Raw genomic sequence first — 22276 nt, 5'->3', positions numbered from 1 at the left:
AATGTCAGAGCATCATCAGAAGTATCTGAGATTTGCAGCCCTGGAAATCACTGGCAGCTCAGTGTCCTTCCCTTCAGATTACGCTCGGCTCCCAGAGTGTTCACAAAAGTGACTACACCTCTCATCGCTCTCTGCACGTCCTGGGAATCTCAATCTATCCCTGGCTGGATGATTCATTGATCTATGCACCATCAATAGCAGAAATGTTGAAATACCTACTTATACCTATAACTACACCATCATCAGGGGTTTGTGTTGAACATTCAGATGAGCCAGATGATAAAGAAGAAAGACCTCACCTTCATCACTGCAAGGTCCAGAATGGATCTGGACAGGATGTGTCTTCCTTTGGACAGAATGGAACATCTGCAGAACCTATTGAGCTCACCATTCCAGCTTCAAGAAGCACCAGCCAGAAGCTGGATGATGATCCAGGGTCATACGGCCGCATCTATTGCACAGTTCAGTTCAGTTCTTCAACTTCCATTCGCTGCGGCACTTGACCAAGCATTTGCCCCACATGTCTCGAAGTATGGAGATGATTCTTGCGACTTTGGAGATCTTGCGACTTTGGAGATCATACCGCTATTGAAGTGGTGGTCAGTTCCAGACAGTTTGCTCAAAAGGGTACCAATGCATTCAGAAGTACCAAAGATTATAACTACAGATGCCAGGACACTTTGCTGGGATGCGCCATTAGAGTGCCATATTATTCAAGAAAGATAGTCTTCGATGGAAGCTGCAAAATCGTCAAACTGGAGAAAGCGGATATCAGTGCTCCGTGCCGTCTTCAGTTTCAGGAGCCTCTTCTACAGTTCAATGTGTTGGTGAGATATGACAATACGATGACTGTTGTATATATCAATCATCAGTGGAGTAATCACTCGAGGTCTCTAAACGAGTTAGCATGCTCTCTGGGGAAGTGGGTTGAGAAGCATCTGGTATCAATTTCAGCAGGTCTAATCAAAGGTCTAGACCATGTGGAGGCAGATCACCTCAGCAGAGTTTGACCATCCTCCCAGAACCGAGCTTTACAGAAAGCTTGCAAGAGGTCCAGCACCCTATTCATGGACCTTTTTTAATCCAGACAAAAATTACTTCATCTAAGATTTGTTTCGAGGTTTTCAGAGAAATGAACAAGGAAAGTGGATGACCTCTAACTGCGGTGGCAGTGTATGCTTTCCTACAATTCTTCCATTTGAGAGAGAGGTGGATGTTAAACATTTTAAAAGAAAAGGAAGATGTAATCCACGTGGTTCCATTATCGCCAAGGTCACTGGAATTATGTGGCAGTGTTGATTAAATTATGCTGCAAGAAAAGGCACATTATGCAGCATAATGTTGCATATTATTTGATACTACTGCTTCATTATTTACTGTCTGGGCAAAGATTTAACCTAATTAGTATCAGTTTAATAACCAAATACAGAAAAAAGCAATCGAAAGATGATCAGTTAACTTTGCAAAGGGCCTTCCTCTCCATGTCACCATATTTGAATGAACTTTTGACAAGTATGCACTAGAAACAATTTTTGGGGGTTAATATCTGCAGATTATACAGCAGTTAATGGATTATGTGGCAAATCCACAAATACGTGACAAAAAATCTGTGGCTGCAGAAACTCATAACTTCAGTGTCCCTGATTATGGACTGCTGGTCATGGTTTCCACTACTCAAGATGACGGCGCATCAACCCTTCTTGGATCCTTGGATTCTTCCACTTTTTCCATCTCTTTAATAGTCTTTCACCCTTTTCTTCCCTTTAAAATCAACCTTTCGGTTTGAAAGTTGAAAGATTCAATCTTTAAAAGAAGGGTTTGCATCCTTATTTATTAGCGGCAGTCCAAGGTCCAGTCAAGTAGACCATTTATCTTAAAATCATATTCTTGACATTCGGAAAAATTACATTCTTGGTGTTCATCTCATCTAATACTTCATCTATGGTTTCTTTTACTCTTCATCTCTTGTTTGGTAGCTTTCACTAGATTCTCTCTTTCTACTCTTACATTGCAATGGTTTACATTTAAGTCTTTGCAAGATGGTATTTCTTTACAAGGAGCAGATGTTCTTGTGTCAAGACTGTTTAGGTTTCCCTATATCTAGAAACCTTTCTTGCTCATTAGCCTATTCTTAGGATCTTCCTTTGGTTTTTAAAGGTCTTCAATCCTATCCTTTTGAATCTCTTGATAAAGTTGATTTGAAGTTTTTGCCCTTCAAAGTTGACTTTCTTACGGCTATCAAGTCTTTACACAGGATTGGGCAAACTTTTACCACTTCATGGTCATCCTCCTTGTTTTAAAATTACTAGACAATGTAGGTATTCTAAAAAATTAAGCCTCTTTCCGCCCTAAAGTAAATTTCTAAGTATCATTATACACAGAAAATATTTTTGCATCTTTCTCCCATTCTTCTGATGATGAAAGATTGCTAAGCTTTTGGGATTTTAAATCGGCCTTATCAATTTACCTTGACAGATCAAGTAGAGAAAAAAGGATTGTTTGTTTGAGACTTCTGGGTTACCACGACAAGAGAAGTACGCTACTAACATTACTATAAATCGATGGATTAAGGAGACAATTCTATAAAACGGTTACAATCATTTGTACATCTTATTTTTACATCCCATAAAGCAGTGCTGTCCAACATATGGTCCACAGGGCAACCTGTGGTCCACAGAGACCTTTCATCTGGCTCCCGTCTTCATTTTTGGGTATAAACCGTATGCAGGCCCAGAGGCAGCAGGAGTGTATGAGGCAGGGCCTCACCAAGGGATATCTTTGTCCAACCCACTCGCCTCGCCCCCTCCCCCCAAAGCAGAAGCACAGGTCTTCCAAAAGGCTGATTACAGTGTGGGCTGCAGAGCCCACTTCACAAACAGCCAATTAGAAGGCAGCTTAGTGCTACTCTCATGCCAGCCTGCACCACCAATGACCAGTGTTCCACTGGCTGACTCAGCTGAAGCAGGACCTGCAGGCTAGTCTGCCACATTTGCCTGCTATTGTCCAGGCCATAACGGCGAGACTGAGCTTCAGATGACAATGGAACCAGGCAGGCTGTGGCATGTTTCACAGTGGGGTTACAAACTACTTAGTGGGGGGAGTAGGTAACCTGCACTGTGATATATGAAGGGGCAGCAGCTGACTGGGTGAGCACAGGTTAGCATGGGAATTCTGGGATTCCTTCCCAGACTTCACGTCTGCGGCCTTGGGCACCCATTCAAGCCCAAAATGCTTCTTCTCCCTACCAGTAGTCTGCACCTGCCTAGTCACTCTGAGTACCTATAGAGCGGTGCCACAATCTCAGAATTCTCTGCGGCCCTAACTCAGCGACTAATGGTAAACCAGTGCAGAGCAGCACACAGCAGAGCCTGAACAGTGAGGAGATTCTGTTTGCACTCTATTGCTGTTGTGGTATCTGCTGGTGCAGCGTTGGTGATGGGGGGCAACTGGCCAGGCAGGCAGCTTAAGCTGCACAGAGCAGGTGATCAGCCCAGACCAGCTCCTCCTGCTGCAAGTGTTTTTTTTCATCCAGCAACTAATCGGTGTGTGTTGTACTTAAAACATTATGGTGCTTAGACCGCAGAGCCCAACGAATGATCATCCTTCCCTATATACTCTTCATACTCCAGCACTGGACCACATTATTGCTCCTCCCCATTATCAGGCATGGCACACCACGTTGTTTTACATGATGAAACTCTCCACAATTATATGGGTGTGCGCCCTAGTGGATTACACCTTCTATGCCTTGATAAAAGTCCTAGGCCTGTGCGCCACCAGGGGGCGAAGCACGTGTTGGCTGCTTTTGCATTCAAGCTGTTGTTCTAGATCACCAGAATAACCCAGTTCACTCACAACAAAGAATCCTAAGGAAATTACCAAAGCTACAAAATGACTCTTTGACATGTCCCATTCTTAATGCATTAAGGAAAGGATCCACAACTCAATTCAGTCATCAGCTCTGTCCTCCTCCTAAGCAAAAGTGTTCTAAAATAATGAGTTAGGGGTTTCCCATTTTGGACCTCTGGTACTCATTACATTACCCATTGAACTAGGACGGACAAGCGGGACAAATGACCCCTGCTCTTAAGTCACCTTTCATATAAATTTCTCTAAGACTGGATTCTGGCACAACTAAATTTAAAGAGACAAGTAGAGAGCGGACGACTTATTAATTTCAAATTAGAAAACTGACCAGTAGTGCCCCAACAGTGCCAAGTCTCTTCAGGGTGGTGTTGACAACTGCATGTTTCAGATGTTTTGGGGCTACGGCATAGACACGTTCTTGGACTCTATCAGAGACACACACTGGGAAAAATCTCTTTCACAGTGGGTAGGTTGGTGAAGGCTTGGAGTTTGTCTAACAGCATCACTACTTTGTCATGTCAGCGGGTTCCACAGTAGGAAGGTGAGTGTAATACGGTTCAAGGGAGAGGGTATGTTAATGATAATAGTTATGAGGTTACGGATTTAGTTCACCCTTATATTTTCAGAATTTCTTAACTCAAAAATGTCAGCTAGACTGCAGCCTTGGTCTTCCTGTGGCATTTGAAGAGCTTCCTTCAATGAAAATGCAGCACATTTCCTTGACTCACAGGCAGCTTTGTTTAAATGCCTGGTGTACTATATCCTTCTGCCATAAACTATTTCCAGTTGGATCCCTGTATCATGGCTGGGAACGAAGCATCTTTGGGAAAGACGCGCAAAAATAATCAGATTGTTGCAGCTGGTGGGATACGATCTGCAGATGCCGGGTTACCGCAGCGCAGAGCGGACAATGGCTTCCTTTGGAGCAGGTTACACTACACATCACCTTGCTATACTGTCTCAATGAGCACTGTGGCCTTACCTGGTTTGCATTCCGAGCCGCCTGATGAGCTTCAGTCCGCCTCATTTTTTCCAGTTCTATCTCTCGTGCAATAAGCTGCTTTGTTTGGTAAGTCAGCTGCTTCCGCGCAGGTAGGTCAGGGAACCGGCAAATGTCCTCCACGTTTCTAAAAAGTGCAGATACAGTGTGAACAAGAATGAGAGACAGTGAACTGCTATTATTCAGAGACAACACCAACAAATATTACCTCTTTGTACTTTAAAGAATCAATCTTAAAATGAGCCCCATCTCTAGTATATGCTTTTTCAATTATTGCTGTTAACATTCTCTTTCATTATTTCTTTCTAGAGTTTTAATTGTATAATTTCCATGTAAAGCAGAGTTAGATTCTTAAATGGTAAACATTTAACATCCCTAACACCCAATAAACGTACATTACGGCATCTCTTGCATCCCTGGGGCCACCTGTCATGTTTTAGAAGCAAAGCGAGATCAGAAAGAGAGCTTCACGCCCAATGGCGACATTATTTGAAGACCATTTATGGTGAAGAGCATTTCCACATATTTCCTTGTAAAAAGAGAAAAATACATTCTACAGAAATTAAAAAATAGACTGTAGCAGAAACCAGCACAAAAAGTTCAGTAACTAAGCCTGAAGACAAGATCTAAGGAATTGTACTCTTTCTAACATGAAGTTACCAGTGGCTTTTTGATCCCAGATGACAAGGTATTATAGATACATAAAGCTATGTAGTACTAAAGTCAAATGGTCTGGTAGACTAGCTAAGTTTCTTACCCTTCTTTCGGACAGTGGCACGTTCTAGAGGTGCAGTGAGCCATTTTCTCAGACTAGAGATGATATGGAATAAGAACCCCGAGAACAAAATCGGAGAGCCTCAAGGAAACTCACATTACCTGAAAAAAGTTTAATCCAAGGAGACAGGAAACAAAGGCACCCATGCAGAAGGTGGAAGGGCCAAACAAAAGAGTGCACATCCAAGAGGTATTGCGAAGCCCTTTAAATCAGATTTTTTGTTTTGTTTTGTTTCTCGAAATCGTCCTCCCAATCAAAAGAAGAAGAAATCCGTCAGTAAGTGCGGGGGTGAAGAAACTGGTCTCTCCAATCCCTCTGTTGACATGTATAAAAGACGGGAACAGGATGGAGGTCTAGAGAGATGTCCAGACTGCTAGGTTCTATTTTCCTTAGGCCAGAGAAGATAGATGGGGACAGGGGTCAAATTAGGACCTTTAATCAGGGGGGAGCTATGGGAGAGGTGGTGGTGCAGGGAGATGGCTTGACGGATGATTCTTCTGGCCCCACAAGTGCTTCAATGGGACACATTTATGAGGGTAGAAGAGGAAAAAAGTTGCATGATTATACAACCAGAAAAATAATTTGATTACCAGAGGGATAGGAACTACCATGTTGAAAGCATCCATTTGTTGTGTAAATTAGAAAAAAACCTTCGTTTTATTCTGCTACCGCCTCAGGCATTCGTGGATTTCACAGGCAGTAGTGTCATCATGATCCATCCACCAGAAACCAAGGAGCACAAGTGCTGCAGAAGAGTGTATTTACAGAACGGAAGAGCACTGACATTTACCAATTATTTAAGGGGCTCAGAATGAAAGAAGACAGACATGGGGACACCCAATCACTCCACATTCAAATACCAACTCAGGCTGTCTGCCAACAGGATGTACACATCTCACCAGGGAAAAAGGGGACGGAGAAGGCTAGAAAGTTCGTATGTGTAGCACATCATTTCTTTCGCTCGCTGTTAGCTTCAAGGGTAAGAAGAACTCAAAGGAATCTTGTCTGCAGGGCTTTTTAACCCTTTGTGGCATAGGAAACAGTACTCATGCAGTCTTTCTCAGGACGTTTGATTCTTAACAATTCTTCATCTAGAAAAAGGGGTGAGGAATATCCGGATGCACTGCTGATCTATTTATATGTTCTTTATGGGTTTTATTTGAGAAATACATCTCTTCGTAATTGTTGTTCAATTCTGAGAGGCTCCGCAAATGTCAGTGTATATAAAGGGGATAGTTTTGAGTAAGGCATGGGGACATTATTTGTATAGGGAAAAGTGTAATCATGCAATGTTATCAATTTTTTCTTTGGTGTTTGCCAGTTAAATTAGGTTACGCCTATTATATTTCACTTATGTGCACTGATAATCCATGTTAAACATGATGGCCCTACCTATATTAGCACTGCTTATTCACCACTGACATTGAGAGGCTGCAGAGTAAGGACAGGAAACCTATTGTTTTGTTTGCTACAGAGGTTTAGCAACAAGGAGCTCTGTAAGTTGATCTGGTAATCTTTGCTGTAAGGAGAAGACAATCTACTTTGACTTCCAAAAGTCATAGCAAGTGTCTATCAGAAGGGTTTTCAGACCTTTTGTGGACTGTAGAACTTACCAGGAGCAGGAGATTTGGCCCTGGTTTCTCCTACTGGGCGCTTCTGTATCTGCTCTCATTGGAGTTAAGTTCTGGTGCATCTCCCTGGCTATGATTTAAGCGACAAGGATCAATGCTGCCTGCCGCTGGCTCTGTTACTACGGAGACCTGCTTAGTGCATGACGGAGTTATATGTTATAAGGTTTTTAAATAATGAGACCATTTAGCGCCTGATTCTCATATGGTGTTTAGAAACGTGTCCCTTTGTTAAGGTGATCGTTGCAGGGCTTCAGTTTAGTACCAGGTGTGCGTGGAAGAGGCTGCTCCGAGTCACATTCTCCAACATCTTACTTAGAGGCTGAAAAGACTGCTCATCTGAGTGCACTTTCATGATTGGTTCTGGACGTACAATGATTGATCATGTGTACATTTGCAGTGCGTTTCAGTTTAATTTTGCAATCTGTTCCCTTATTTCTTGGTTAGTTTTTCGCGCGTACAGAGGCCACACTCTCGGCGCTGACAATTAGAGATTTCTGTTCCCTTGTAAAATAATTCTGTACCTTTGATAGTTTGGTACCAGATCCCACATGGCTGCCATGCATTTATAGGGGATTAGGGGATGTACTAACATTTGCTACAATTTTTTGTTTCACTTTGAAGGCTCCGATTAAGCTCTGATCAAGTCTTATTTTTAAGTCTTATTTTAGATTTAAAAAATTGCAGCGGAACCCCTATAGCAATCAAAATATGCAAATTTCTGCTTATGATTTTATTCACCTGTGGGTTGCTTCCCCAATGGTTAATGACAACAGCCAATGGTATTTCTTTTCAAGTTTTAGTTTGTTAAATAAAACTGGATTGTGGTGGGTTGTGCCAGGAGTTTTGCTTTGCTCTACTGAACAGTTTTCTTTTTTGGGTAGTCTCTTTTGCGTAGTTTTTTTCACAGTTCTTCTTGCAGTTTTTCTTGCAGTTTTTCCATATGCACAACAAATGATCTTATGGAAAGACTGTGAGGGTAAGGATTCTAGAGTATTTTTTTCTGCATGTTTTTGTAATGTGACGTAATAAGGAGACCACCAGGTGTCTCAACAACAGATCTAGAAAATGCCATGCTGGTCGCAGAAATGTTACGTCATTCATTTGCTTGTTAATCCATTTGCAGAAAATGCATAGTTTCCTCATCTGACTCGCTTCCATTGCTAACCACGTCATCAATAGAAGGGTTTTAAATAGCCCTCTTTAATTTCCGAAATGTCTACCAGATAAGACACATTTCTTCTGGGCAAAAATATACTAGCAATCTCTGAATCAAAATAACAGATGATTGCCATATTTTTTGTTTGTATGTAATTCTCATCTTTGAACACAAAGAAATTCTTGGATAAGTATACTTAGGCTAGATTCACAATTATTTCTGCGGTCACAATATTGGAAAGAAATTTTTAAAAGCATATTAGGCTAGACTAGAGCGCTAATCATATCTACTTTTCAACATCTTTTTCGCTGTCACAGAAAACAACAGAAATGGGAGTAGAGCGGAGAATAAAAAGAAAACCTAACAACGAAAGAGCAGGATACACATCACACAAGTCACTGTCTGGGCCGTAAACTGTATACTTATATAGTTTTTTTTTTTTTTGCTCAGCAGACTCAAAAGTCAAAGACTTACACTGCTCAGAGAGTACCAGAGTTTTGGTGCACACACTTTAATGCTCTGAAGGGCTCACTGTGCACTATCAAGTAAATGAGGTAATGTGAACTAAAAGCTTACAATGGCAGTGTATTAAATGATCAAGTTATTGGATCTAACTATCTAACTGCAAATTCGTCACACCAGACTAGCCACCAGGTGCTAGAATGGATCCAGATAATTTTGTAGGACTTCTTGGGGGTAGGTGGCATGCATGGCTGCTCATTGGCTCCATACCTCCCCATAAGTGACGAAGCGGAGCAGCATATAATCGGCGCACTGACATCAGTATCCTGTCTTTTCCTTTTCACGTTCTCAAACGTGGAATATGAACAGTTGTTGGTTACATTGTGTGGTGTACTAACTTTGGACCTTTTTAGATGTTAAAAAGAAAACGCTTCATTGAAGAATGCGGCGGGAGGGCTGTGAGATATCTGCAGATAGAGTATCTACCAGAAAAGAGTTACCTAGGGTACATAACTTGTTCTTCGGATGGATACTTCTTACTGCAGATTCCTCACCTTAGAATGGATACCAAAGTAGTCCACAGGCCCACCACCTTCCCAAGGTGGAGGGCCTGTGGAGTGGATTTATCCCCAGAAGTCTTACAGAGCTGAGGAGGTGATGAGTTCTTCCTACAAAACCTTAAATAGTTTTTTGTGAATGTATGACCCGACATCCGCGTCAGAGTCTGGCAGATCTCAAGGACAGGCACTCTTTCTGTCAACAAAACAGTAGTAGCCGTCTTAGCCCAGGTTGACTGGGCTCTCAGACCTTCCGTTGACTCTGCTTCTTGGCCAGTGTGCAGCAGATCTCTGTACAGACGACTCTCCACCTCAACAGGGCCTCTTCTACACTGCCTTCCCTCTCTTTGCTTCACTCAATGATCCTTGTTACGATCACTGTAAAAGCGTAGCAGTCTATTGGGTTCAATCGATGTAGCCTTCTCTTTCGCAGTATTAGGTAGAGCGAAGATTGCTGTTAGAGTGATAGATTGCCCAATGTGGAAGGGTGTCACAACCTGTGGTAAAATGGCAGCTGGAGTCCAGAGCACCAGTTAGTCCAGAAATATGGTGTAGTGTTGTTACGCCAGCAATGCCTGAAGTTCACTCATGAGACAAGCTGATGTAACTGCAATGAGGAAGACAGTCTTCAAGGTCAACAGAAGCAGCAAGCAGCTATGTAAAGGCTCAAAGATCGTACACAAGAAAAATTTCAAGACCAAGTTATGGTTGCACTGTGGCATCAGAAATGGTTTGGGAGGAACATAAGGCAAACCTTTAATACATTTTATCACAGCAGGTGAATTGAACAAGAATGGTCGATCCAGCAAACGCAGACAGATCGAAAGGGCCAGCAAAGTGCCGACTACAAAACCTTGCTGGATCAAATACAAAACAAACAAACGGACAGCCGACAGGGCGCAGTGTCTGGGCACCACACCAGGTTACAAATTTGTTCCAGCGCCCAGAACAAATGGATTTTGTGGTTGAGCATCTGATGGTGAGGATGCTATCCACCACTTCAGGTGGCAAATCAAACACGGTCAATTGCCGGCACTCAGTCCATGCATGAAGGTGTAGATTGCTTCGTTTCGAGTGGAGGACTTCGCCCTGTTGCTGAGGAAGGATCTGCATCTGCATAAGAGTCAATTTAGGATCAAGTGTTTCTGCTTTCCTTCTTCCAAGTTGTATTACAGCGGTGGAAAGCATCATAGAACTGAGGCCATTGTCTTGCCAGGCTGGGCAATAAGCAAAATCATGTCAGCAGAGAGGTAGAAGACAGAAGATATCTTCTGCTGTGAAGACTAAAGACTGCAAACATCACTGTGTGGTGTTTGTGGATGAGAATGTCCCTTTGGAAGGGAGAGCAGAATCTCTTCTCAAATTGACTAATACATTTTATGAGAAGTCTTAGCACATATCTAAAACTATGGAGGTTGGCATTATGGAGTGAAAATTAGACAAATTGGTCAGACATATTGTCCAGGCATAACAGTTGTCAGAAACGTCTTAGGGGTGACTCACATAGAGGGCTTTGCAAGAGATGGTGGATTTCAAAGAGTATGCCACTGTGGGAATGGTTTGTTTGGAACAGTGACATGTAAGGCTGAATAACCTATGCGGGGAGGGGAAGACCAGAGCTTTGGGCCTCCCACCCACAGTAGAAGAAAGCTCGTTGATGCTGGAGAAAGCTTTGAGGAAGCGGATCAGGGAGTTTGAATATGAACTACAACAGAAGGTAGAAAGAGCCTACAGGCCCAGTTGGGAGTAAGCGAATGCTGGGTGTACAGCAATGGCACCTGGCTTCTCAGAAAAGTCTGGCAACTATAATAAAAGCACTAATACAAGGCAAGATTGCCTTTTGATAATCAACTACTTTTCTTAATTTGTCTCCGATCATCTTCATATGAATACAAGCGCTTATGGACATTTAGAAGGGGGTCCTAACGCAGGGCACTGAGATTTCCGTAGCATTCCCAAGATATCAGACAGCCAGTTACCTGGGCTAGACTTCTGTATTCTCATAGACGGGTACGGCTGAGGCATTTCCACAAGAGCTGGAGGTGGAGGCTTACGAAGAACTGTGAGGCTGTCCTGCGTTGAGGCTGGACAACGCACACACTACCACCGTGGGGAATGGGCTAGGTTTGTTTTACGGCTCTTGGAGCAGTGCTCCTGGCAAGGGGGTTGAAGGGAGTTTATAGTTAGTGCACAGTTGCAGTCCTCTTCAAGCTGTACTTCACCGCTCTCCACTGGTATGTTTTTGTTACTACTGTGGATAACTTCTAAAAGAAATGAAGGATATTACCGTAGGAGCCTGCGACCCTTGTGCTGAGGTGTTCTACCTTATTTTGATGTTGTGGTAATTGTGTCGCTTTTTGCCTCAGAACTGTAGTCGCTAGTAAAGAATATCTAACCCTGAGATGGCCAGCAGTCAGGGCTTTAAGTGGGCCAGGTCCTGTCGGTGCTCAGCCCGGGCAGTTTTTAAAAGCAGGTGCCGAGACTGGTCTTTATCGGGCTCTCTATTTTTACCCTCAGGGTGAAAAAAAAAAACCTGCACTATTTCAACAAGCCACTGCCTTTGATGTAACTTCAAAGAGACTTATTTTTCAGTTTTTTTATAGCGCTTTACATGAGCACCAGCTACATTACACAAGGGCATATTCATTTTTTGAATCACAGGACGCCATGCTCGAACCTGTTGTCTCGGCTCGAAGGCCGGCTGCTCTAGCCTTACCCCACAACCTCACCCACAGGAGCGAGTAGCATTTTCAATATTATTATATACAACAAAGTGATAGTTGCTGCTTATTTATCTTATGCAACTTACAACCATTGACAAAGCCAATAGGACTGGCTTGTTGTTGGTGTAATTTTACTTGTGTTATATATATCTGGATGAATGGACAGACAGAAACAGCAAAATACCAGTGGGGTAGCACACTGTGCAAAGCACAGATTTTTAGCTTAAGTGTTATAAGCCACGCCCTTAATTACAGCGGCCACACCCCTATGAGATACACCCCCAGTTTCCCATCCCACTTAAAACCCCTGCCAGCAGTTAACATCCTCCAAGGTGATTTACACTTCCAGGAGTTATTTAAGCATATAATGAGGCCTCTTTATTATTCCGGTACAGTTTCAACCGAGTTCCTCGCTCAGCAATTATAAAATCTAGCCTTAAAATTAGCTGCAGCCAACCAAGGCGCTCTACAGCATGTAACAAGTTTGACCTCTTGACCCCACGCAGCAGCAGCGCCTCGCGTAATTTACGACGCTCGTTGAGATGCAAATCAAGCAAATGGGATGATTTTCAAAAAGAAAATGATTGCATCCTTTCTGAAGGGCAGAGACAACGGCTACTCACGAATGCAGAAGGCCCTTGTTACTGGCAGAGGAATAAATGAGATGGTTTAATTGCAATTTCCCGCTTGATTCGCAGTGGTGAGTCCGGATGGGAGAGGTACTCGCCGGCGAATGCAAATATGGCGTGATCAAAGCCCTTGTGAATGGAAGGCGGCTTTAAGTCACAGGAGAACCTTTTTTCCCCCAAGCCTCTGGTATATATCTGTAGCGACCTTGCCAACTTCAATTTCGCAAAATTCCAAAGGGTAGGATAGAAAATGAATAAATCTGTAGGATCTTTATGTGCCTAAAGGCTGAGGGATTACATTTGCCTTTATGGAAGTGTGTATGAATCCTTTTTAATGCCATTTAAATAGCAACAAAATCTAAAGTCACAAAGGGAAAAAAACAAATGTTAAAATTACAAAAAAAAATATTTTGTAACCATAAAGGTAAAACTAAAAACAAGTGCAAATACATTAAATTAGAAAGTGGTGCAGGAAGTGTAAACAAGCAGTGGCAAGGGCAACATTTCTCATCTTTTAAAGTCGCTAGATGACCTTTTGGTTTAGCTGAAGCCGAACAATATCCAGAAAAATAAAAACATGGCTGTATCACTGACGCCTAACAGCATTGGCCAAAAAAGTAAAAAGCTGAAATGCCCATTGCAGCTTGATGATGTACAAATGTGCACGCATCAACACACACACACACACATATATATATATATATATATATCTGCCAGTAAAGTCTACAAATGTTATTGTCTACAATAAATCTTAACAGGATATATACACACTTGCAGTAATCGTTTTTGCAAAGTATTAAGATATATATATATATATATATCTTGTATGGGGCTGCCAGTAAGAGTCTACACATTTTATTGACGACAATAAACGTTAACGGGATATATAACCTCCAAACATTGCAGTTAAAAATAAGCATCATGAGCCATCCATTTGAAAATCTAACTTGCAGGAGACTTAACAATCAAATATTGTTGTGTGGGATAAAAAAAAAATATACTGTAGGTTGCATTAAACCAAAATACTTCCAGACTGAATTTCGGAACTCTCCACGGTTCCGCAAACAGAATAAAAAATTTCATACCTCTAGTCCTTTTTCGGGAAGTAATAAGTCCTCATATTAATAACCTGCTCTTTGAAGTAAAATAAAAAAGTCAGTGTTTGAGATGCGTATTCTTGTTTCTAGTTGTCAAAACTGATTGATAATCGGAGGGCTGCCACTCGCTCCAGTATTCCCGGGCATGTCATCTGGAGCAGCCAAGAACAATAACTATTGTCAGACCAGCAATATTCCTTCAGAGAGAAAGTGATCATCCTAGTGGTGTTTGCATCACCATCTGCTTAACTGTCTCCAGTAATGGAAGCCTCTCTTCTTCCATGGGATAGACTATTAAATATAATGAAGATTAATTAGGCCAAATCATTATGTTATGCTGTCTCCTCACTGCCATGGAGCAGCATGAGGGACTCCACTGAAGCGGTTCTTGCAAGCCGAGGAACACTCTGTCACTAGACCACTGCTCACAGAGCGCTTCGTGTTGGTGTGTAAGCAGGGCTTAGCGGCCACTATCTAAGCTTTGCATACCTTCTCAGAGGTCTATGCAAGTTTGCTTACAAGATTCTAGGGTAGGAGACTACATTAGCCAAGACAGGGGAAAAAAAATCAAGGTTATTTCTGTAGAACCCTTGCCCACTGGCTACCCTGATCCCAAATGGCCGTCACACCCAATTAGCCACAAAGACCTTTTACTACCAATTTCCAATTAGATTTAAAAGACAATTCCTGTTTGAAGAATCAGATCTTCACTCTATGATCGTATATCTGTCTGTCATAATCTAACAACTTTTAAAGTGAAGGATTTACATGAAAAAGGGGGAAAATGGAAGCAAAGGAAAGAAATGCGAATTTATAAAGTAAAAACATTTTTTTTCTAAATAAGAAAAAGGTAGAGAGTCGGGGACTTGAAAATAAGTAAACTGTTTTGCAGGAGTAGGAAAAAAGCATCCAAATGTGCCACATTTGTTATGATAAAAACAAGCAAGGGAATGAAAAGGCTGCAATAGGTTACCAGCCAAAGCACAGAAGAAAAGTTAAATGGGGTGTAAATGGGGAGCACCTTGATTAAATAAACATTGGCAACGGTAATAGGTCGGGCCTGGGCAAGCAGGTGCAATGGTTAATTTCGTCTTTTCTTTTCATTTCAAGAATGTACCACATAAAATAAAAAAAAATAAAAAAAACTATAGCCACCTAATTGTGGCTGCCATATGCTTGCATTAAAAATATTTAATTAAAAGCAATCTCTGATGTGGCTGTTTTACTACTGGGGTTTATTTGTAAAAGCATTTCAGTTTTACCATTTATTTTGTAGATATTATTTGTGATGGAGACAAGCATAAAACACAACCTCACCAAAACTAAAATTGCAAGAGGCTACCATGCTTCAATGTGACCTAAACACTTTATAACTTTAAAGATGAGGCAGAAAATAAATCTTACGCGGCACCTGAGGTGTAGGCAAATTAAATAGCTGTATAAAGTAAATATAAAAAAATAATTCAAATTAAACAGCACACTTGTTGCGAGGTTTATCACTGAAAAGAAAGGACGTTTTTTAAGTGGATGCGAACAATGTGCACTGAGTTTGTGCTGTCACTCAAAGTGAAGTGAGCCAGTGGGTAAAATGGACTGAGCTAATGTCCCATGCTGTAAGCTTTAGAGGGAGGAAGCAGAATATGAATGCCAATTGATGGAGTCTGAGGATCCCGAGCAACTCTATGTATATTAAGTTCGATTTTTTGAAAGGGAAAGCAATAGTCAGCGGAAACAGCTAAAACGGTCTTTAAGGGCAGAGGTTAAAAAAAAAAAGGTTGGTCAAAAAGAAAAAACTGAATAAAAAAATATCGGCTTAAAAAGATCTATTTTAACCTTACAGTTTAAGAAGGAGACCGAATTAGGATACAGCTTGGTGGAATTCAATGTCCAACCTCAACAATCAAATCTACGCCACACTTTTGAGATCTATGCATAAGACATGACATGCAATGAATTTAAATAGGGTAAATTTAGAGGAGTCCTTTAGCTTGAAAACCAGACCTGGATTGTACCCTTGTGTACCAGTGTAAGGTTATTTCTTGTCTAAAGTGTGTGGTTTTCTGAAGGAGATGATGGTAGCCTCAACCAAGGCCTAGCAGCTTCAGGTGATTTGAAGCTGATAATAGCCAAGAACTCTCAAGGAAGACTTCACCACATACAATGATACGCCCTTTGGCCATATACGGGGTCATGTCTGTTTTAACAAAAAATAAGGACACATACTGCAACTTGCTATTATAAGTATCAGCTTACTGTCCTAACGTCTCAGTTCGGTATGTTTTTTTTAAAGAAAAATCTGATGTGAAAATATTTTGTGTGAGCTTTCAAAGAGTAAGTTGTTTTATGTAAGCACATTAGTGCATATGCATGAAAGTGTGTGTTATGAAGGGCCATGACGGTGCAAGGTGCAGAAAGTTAACAAGCTTTTTGACAAATGCTCAATAAAATAAAATCAAAAAGTACATAACAAAACTGTGTAAAGTAATCTTTGGATTCAACAAACTTGCAGATCATGAGTACTCTGGGGGCATATTGCCAATTCTCTTTATGGGAGACTGACTCGCATCATGTTATATCACCTGACATGAACCAACGCAGAAGATACAATTCACTTATATAGCTTTTTCACCTGAACGGATACCGTCAGTAGGTCCCAACAGTAACCTACTGAATTAATTCAATGAGCTCTGAAATTCCACTCTAACTGACCTACCAGGGACAGGTACAGGCAGACACAAGCGCGTTCAGACTACAGATAAGTACAGGAAAGAATACCCAGGTGTTAACAAGAGGGAAAGTGGACTCCTTCCAGGACATGCCTTGCAACATAAGCATCTCCTCCCTGATGAAGCACGGTGAGGCCGAAACATGTTAGGAGGTTGCATGGTTTCTCTTGCAGAGAGGTTTGCCTGGCCCGCTCTTTTTGTGGAGGAATTGGATAGATGTACATAATGTTGGCCATCTTCTGTAATAATACAGAGAAGCTATGAAATCCTGGAAACGATGCTCCAATGTTCAAACGCGACATCTCAATTTTCTAATTCATGCTTAGAAAAATGCCAGTATGAGAGAGGTTAAACATTGAAAGAAGAAGCAGCAGGGTGATGGGCTCAAACATCCCCAAAGCAGCTTACAGGGAAAAAACCCTACTGTGGCATTATCTGCGAAGAAGCTGGCAGAGGGTGGGGGCAGCGGTGGGGTTAACACGCCCCACACGATTAAATTCAGAGACGTGGCAGATTTCTGATTACTAAAGAGGATACCAGCTAGAGCGCGATTAGCGCGCGGGCAGCTGGCGTCCTGCGTTGAAAAGAGAAAAGCATGGTCAAAAAAGTATGCATTAAGGATATTTTTAGCGGGTTTGCCATCTGGACACAACCTTAATGGTGCATGCGCGTTTCTGACGTCAGCTACCACAAGAAAACAGAGCACTCGAGAGTATAGACTGAAATCATAACAGTATGCTTGACTATATTCGAAAGGAAATATTTTCCATGCATCTTTTATTCAGGCCGTGGAAATATTTGAAGATGGAAGAACATTTTCTGAAATTCCAGTTTAGATTTTTTTATATTTATGCAGTTCAAAGGTCAACGTGAGGGCACTAGATATCAAATCTGAAGAAAAAAAACCACAAATGTGAATGATGCTGTGTGGAAGATTCACTCGAGTTCCAGCTAACTTTGAACCAATGCTCTTTCTGAGCTCCAAAATTTGGATTTAACACCTGCAGGAGAACCTTTCACACTGAAAACCGCATTGCACCACCTAGGTCACGCTCTCCCCTACAATACTGACAGAGTCGAAACTGACTAACAAAAGTATTTCATTGACTTAATGCACAATGCGGCTACAATGGTGTTCAAGGTGACCTTGGGAGAGGCGCCATGAAAGGGGCCGATCCCACTCCATCAATGATGTCTGGGCTGAGCGGTGCATGCAGCGGCGAGGCCCAGGCAGTGAGAAACGGCTCTGTTCCGCCTGGGTGCCAGACATTATGAATCTTTCTAAAGAAATGGCATTATTGCTGCGCGGATTATATGGAGAGAAAAAAACCTGGATTAGAGCCCACATGTCAGTATCTGCATTTTCCATTTGTTTTTTCCTGAATCTGAAGCTGGAATGATTCAGCCTTTGTTTAAGTGGTAAACGCCACCCTAAATCCCGCTAGTGTAAGGTCCTCAATGTAAACGTCTAGATTTAATAAATGTTAGTCACCCACCCAGTTGCTACAGGCTCTCTGTATGTACCCTTCATAGGAGTTCATTACCCATGTACCCTTTAATCCTGCTCTCTGCACAGCATGTCTTGTCCAAATGTTCCTGCTGCAAATAAATAAAATATATTTCGGTGGGTAAATGAGAGGATAAGGGAAGGGGGCAGGGGCCTGTTTCTTTCGTCTCCTCAAAGCCTTCTCAAGCCAACATTGCCTATTCAGGGCCAGACCTCAGTAAGCGCTGCCTGTCCTCAGAGGGAGGCTTGGCACTAAGGCCAGTGCCTAGGGTCGCTGCCCTACAGTGCCGGTTCCTTTGAGACGGGGAAGGGTAGCAGTGCCCAACACATTCCAGGCACACGTGGGCTCCAACAGGGCTAATGGCAAAGTTTACACGAGGGAGAATTTAATACCCCACTTTTGGGAGAAAAATGGCTCATTTGCCTGAAAAAAATGGTATCCTCATTTATTAATGGAAATGCTGGTTTAGTTGAAGAAATCCACCGTTCAGACGAGGCAGTAACAAAAGTAGAGCGCCGCCTTGTGTTGGCTCGATCTGCAGATATAACTCGCTTTGTGAGGTCGAAGCTTAGGGCGAGGTCTGTGAATCCATCAGTCAGTGTTTGGGAGCAATAAATAAATATGTATATATATTCTCTTCATGTTCGGCTTCCTCATAAGGGTTCACAAACCCAAGCATGGCTAGGAACTCCCCTTTCTGGAGATTTTCTAACCCCAAATAAAAACTTAGCAGGACGAGGCACACTGATACACGGGAGTGGATTCTGGATATATATATATATATATATATATATATACTAGCAGCCCATCCCGACGTTGTCCGGGTATGAATTGCTGCCGGCCGGTAGTATATTGTTTTGTAGGATTTCGTTTTGATAGCATTTCTTATCTGTGACAGGCCTGTGAAACGCTCCGATTCACAGTGCACTACTGATGCACTTAAGAGTGCGCGTTCAGTAGTGTGTGAACTCGAGTTTCCCTACTTTATTTTTCCTTGCAATATTATGTGGCGCGAACTCGACAACATGGCATGAGAACAATTTACATTACAGAAGAACACATTCAAATGTGGTAGGCACGGGGAGACAAAGCGATTTGCCTGGAGTCACAGGATGTTGAGCTGGTGCAGAGATTCGAACGTAGCTCCCCAGCTCTTAAGTTCGCAATTCTAGAACTTGTGGAGGGAGGTGTGTCTAAAAGTGTATGTCGGTGCTGGCCATCAATGAGAGAGACCTGTGCATTTTTCAAATGGGTGGTGGAAAAATAGGAGTATGTTGCTGGAGATGTGGGCCGCCGTGCCACCAATGTACTTACCGGGGGAGGGTATACACCCATTATTCCGCAACTTTCTTTCCGCATACCATGACTCTGCATACTTTCATTACAAAAGTACCATGACTCCGCAATGCCATTACATTTTATATGCTTTTACCACGCATACATTTACAACGAAACTCGTTGTAAATGCATGAATGGTAAAAGCATGGTTTTTTTTAAATGTTTGGATAAGGTAAGTATGGGTATAGGGGTATATGTTTTGGGGTACTGAGGTATATATTTTGGGGTGTTTGGGTATTTTAAAGGTTCAGATATAGTTTTGCGTTATGGGGTACAGGGGTAGTTTTAGGGTTAAGGAATAGGTATGGGTTTTGGGGTACAGGGGTATGTTTAGGGTTCAGAGCTAGGTTTGGGTTTTGGGGTACAGGGGTATTTTTAGGATTCAGGGCTAGGTTTGGGTTTTGGGGTACAGGGGTGTTTTAGGGTTCAGGGGTAGGTTTGGGTTTTGGGGTACAGGGTTATTTTTAGGGTTCTGGGCTAGGTTTGGGTTTTGGGGTACAGGGGCATTTTTAGGGTTCAGGGATAGGTTTGGGTTTTGGGGTACAGGGGTATTTTAAGGGTTCAGGGCTAGGTTTGATTTTTGGGGTACAGGGGTATTTTTAGGGTTCAGTGGTAGGTTTGGGTTTTGGGGTACAGGGGTATTTATAGGGTTAAGGGATAGGTTTGGGTTTTGGGGTACAGGGGTATTTTAAGGGTTCAGGGCTAGGTTTGGGTTTTGGGGTACAGGGGTATTTTAGGGTTCAGGGCTAGGCTTGGGTTTTGGGGCACAGGAGTACTTTTAGGGTTCAGGGGTAGGTTTGGGTTTTGGGGTACAGGGGTATTTTTAGGGTTTAGGGATAGGTTTGGGTTTTGGGGTACAGGATATATTTATAGGGTTAAGATGGGTTAGTGTTAAAGGGTGTTGGGTTATTCTAAGGAGTAAGGGTGGGTTATGAATATGGGGTGCAGGGGTATTTGAAGGGAGCAGGGTGGGATTCGTTTTTAGGGTGTAAAGGGTAATAAAATAAAATAAATACAAATATAAATAATGCAATTTAAAAGAATAAATGTTTTAATTAAATTAAAAAAAATGTGTATATATAAATATATATAAATACACATATATACAAGTATATACATACATGCATTTGCGTTATAATCAATCAATCAATCAATACATTTGTAGAGCGCGCTACTCACTCGTGAAGGTATCACGGTACGTAGGTGTGCGGGGAGGGAGTTCCATGTATTGGCTGCCAGGTAGGAGAAGGATCTTCCTCCGGTGGTGGCTCTGCGAATCCGTGGGATGGTGGCGAGGGCGAGGCTGGCGGAGCGGAGCAGGCGGATGGGGGTGTAGAACGAGAAGTGGTTGTTGAGGTATTCGGGGCCCATGTTGTAGAGTGCTTTGTGTGCGTGGGTAAGCAGCCGGAACGTGATCCTCTTGCTGACGGGGAGCCAGTGCAGGTTTCTCAGGTGGGCGGATATGTGGCTGTGGCGAGGGATGTCGAGGATGAGTCGTGCGGAGGCGTGCTGTATGCGCTGAAGCCGTTTCTAAAGTTTGGCTGTGGTTCCTGCTTATAGGGCGTTCCGTAGTCCAGTCGGCTGGTGACGAGGGCCTGGGTGACTGTCTTTCTGGTTTCAGTGGGGATCCACCAGAAGATCTTACGGAGCATGCGCAGGGTGTTGAAGCATGAGGACGAGACTGCGTTGACTTGCTTGGCCATCGTGAGGGAGGAGTCCAGGATAAATCCCAGGTTGCGTGCGTGGTCCGTGGGTGTTGGTGCGGTGCCCAGCGTCGTGGGCCACCAGGAGTCATCCCAGGTGGATGGGGATTGTCCTAGGATGAGGACCTCCGTCTTGTCCGAGTTGAGCTTCAGACGGCTGTGCTTCATCCATTCTGCGACATCTTTGGCATGCGTGATAAAGTCATATGCGTTGTAAAAGTTTTAGATAGATGTCTTTGCGGAGTAATAGTCCTGCGTTATAAAAATTGCGGAGTGATGGTATGCGGGATGTTGGTTTGCGGAATATCATCACATATTCCTGGGGGAGGGATAGTCCCTTTCTTGCTATTTCCGAGGAGGCGGGCCTTGTGTCCGGATGTGCGTGGCGCGAGGCCTGTGCGGAACAGAAGTGGAAAATCTCCAGTGTGCGCTTCAGGCGTCACCGGAAGTTAAGGCGAGATTACATTTCCTGCACAATGGCCTCTGCTTGCGCTCCGTCCGGCCCTTGGGAAAAGCGCCATGCCTGACCTCCATACAGTAAAGCAGGTGCACGTCACTGGGAGCGCGGGGCAAGCACACCCGGAGATGGAATGTACAGAACCTGAGAAGAAAAAACAATGAAATATTCGGCCCAACGCTCGCTTTTTTTCCCTGTAATCCTGCGCCCCGCACATGCCACGCCCCCAGCACACGCCCACAGCACACAATATGAGACATGGCATGAAAGGCGGAACGTACCACAAGCCCCCAGCGTTTGTCACGCCCCCAGCACACGCCCACAGCACAACGCAGACATGCCCACAAGGGACTACTTTGCTGGCACAGTTCTTTTACCTTTTAAATATATATGGTGGGCGTCTGCATAGCCTATGTCCTTCTGCTGCAACTGCCCTTTCCAACGCTGTATTGGGTGTTGTGATTGATGCTGTGGTTCCTGAGATTACCCGCCTCAAAGGTTTGCGCTCTCTCTTTATTATATTAGTATAGAAGATATATATATATATATATATATATATATATATATATACACACACATATATATCCACGGCAAGATTTATCCGACCTGATCACTTTGTAAACACTGTGTTCATGTCGTAGGTTGGT

General features: G+C 42.8%; 1 protein-coding gene across 1 annotated transcript in view; it reads right to left on the bottom strand.

The window, feature by feature from the left end:
* The window catches only part of CHTF18 (chromosome transmission fidelity factor 18), a 314022-nt gene that overhangs the window by 107473 nt on the left and 184273 nt on the right, over positions 1–22276 (bottom strand). The window contains exon 19 of the mRNA XM_086940533.1: positions 4850–4994. Coding sequence (XP_086796659.1) covers positions 4850–4994 — 145 coding nt within the window. The remainder of the gene's footprint in view (positions 1–4849; positions 4995–22276) is intronic.

This window comes from Lissotriton vulgaris, chromosome 10 (genome assembly GCF_964263255.1).
Source record: "Lissotriton vulgaris chromosome 10, aLisVul1.2, whole genome shotgun sequence".
Lineage (NCBI taxonomy): Eukaryota > Metazoa > Chordata > Amphibia > Caudata > Salamandridae > Lissotriton > Lissotriton vulgaris.
The sequence above is the reverse complement of the archived record's forward strand: the minus strand, read 5'-3'. Positions and strand labels throughout refer to the sequence as shown.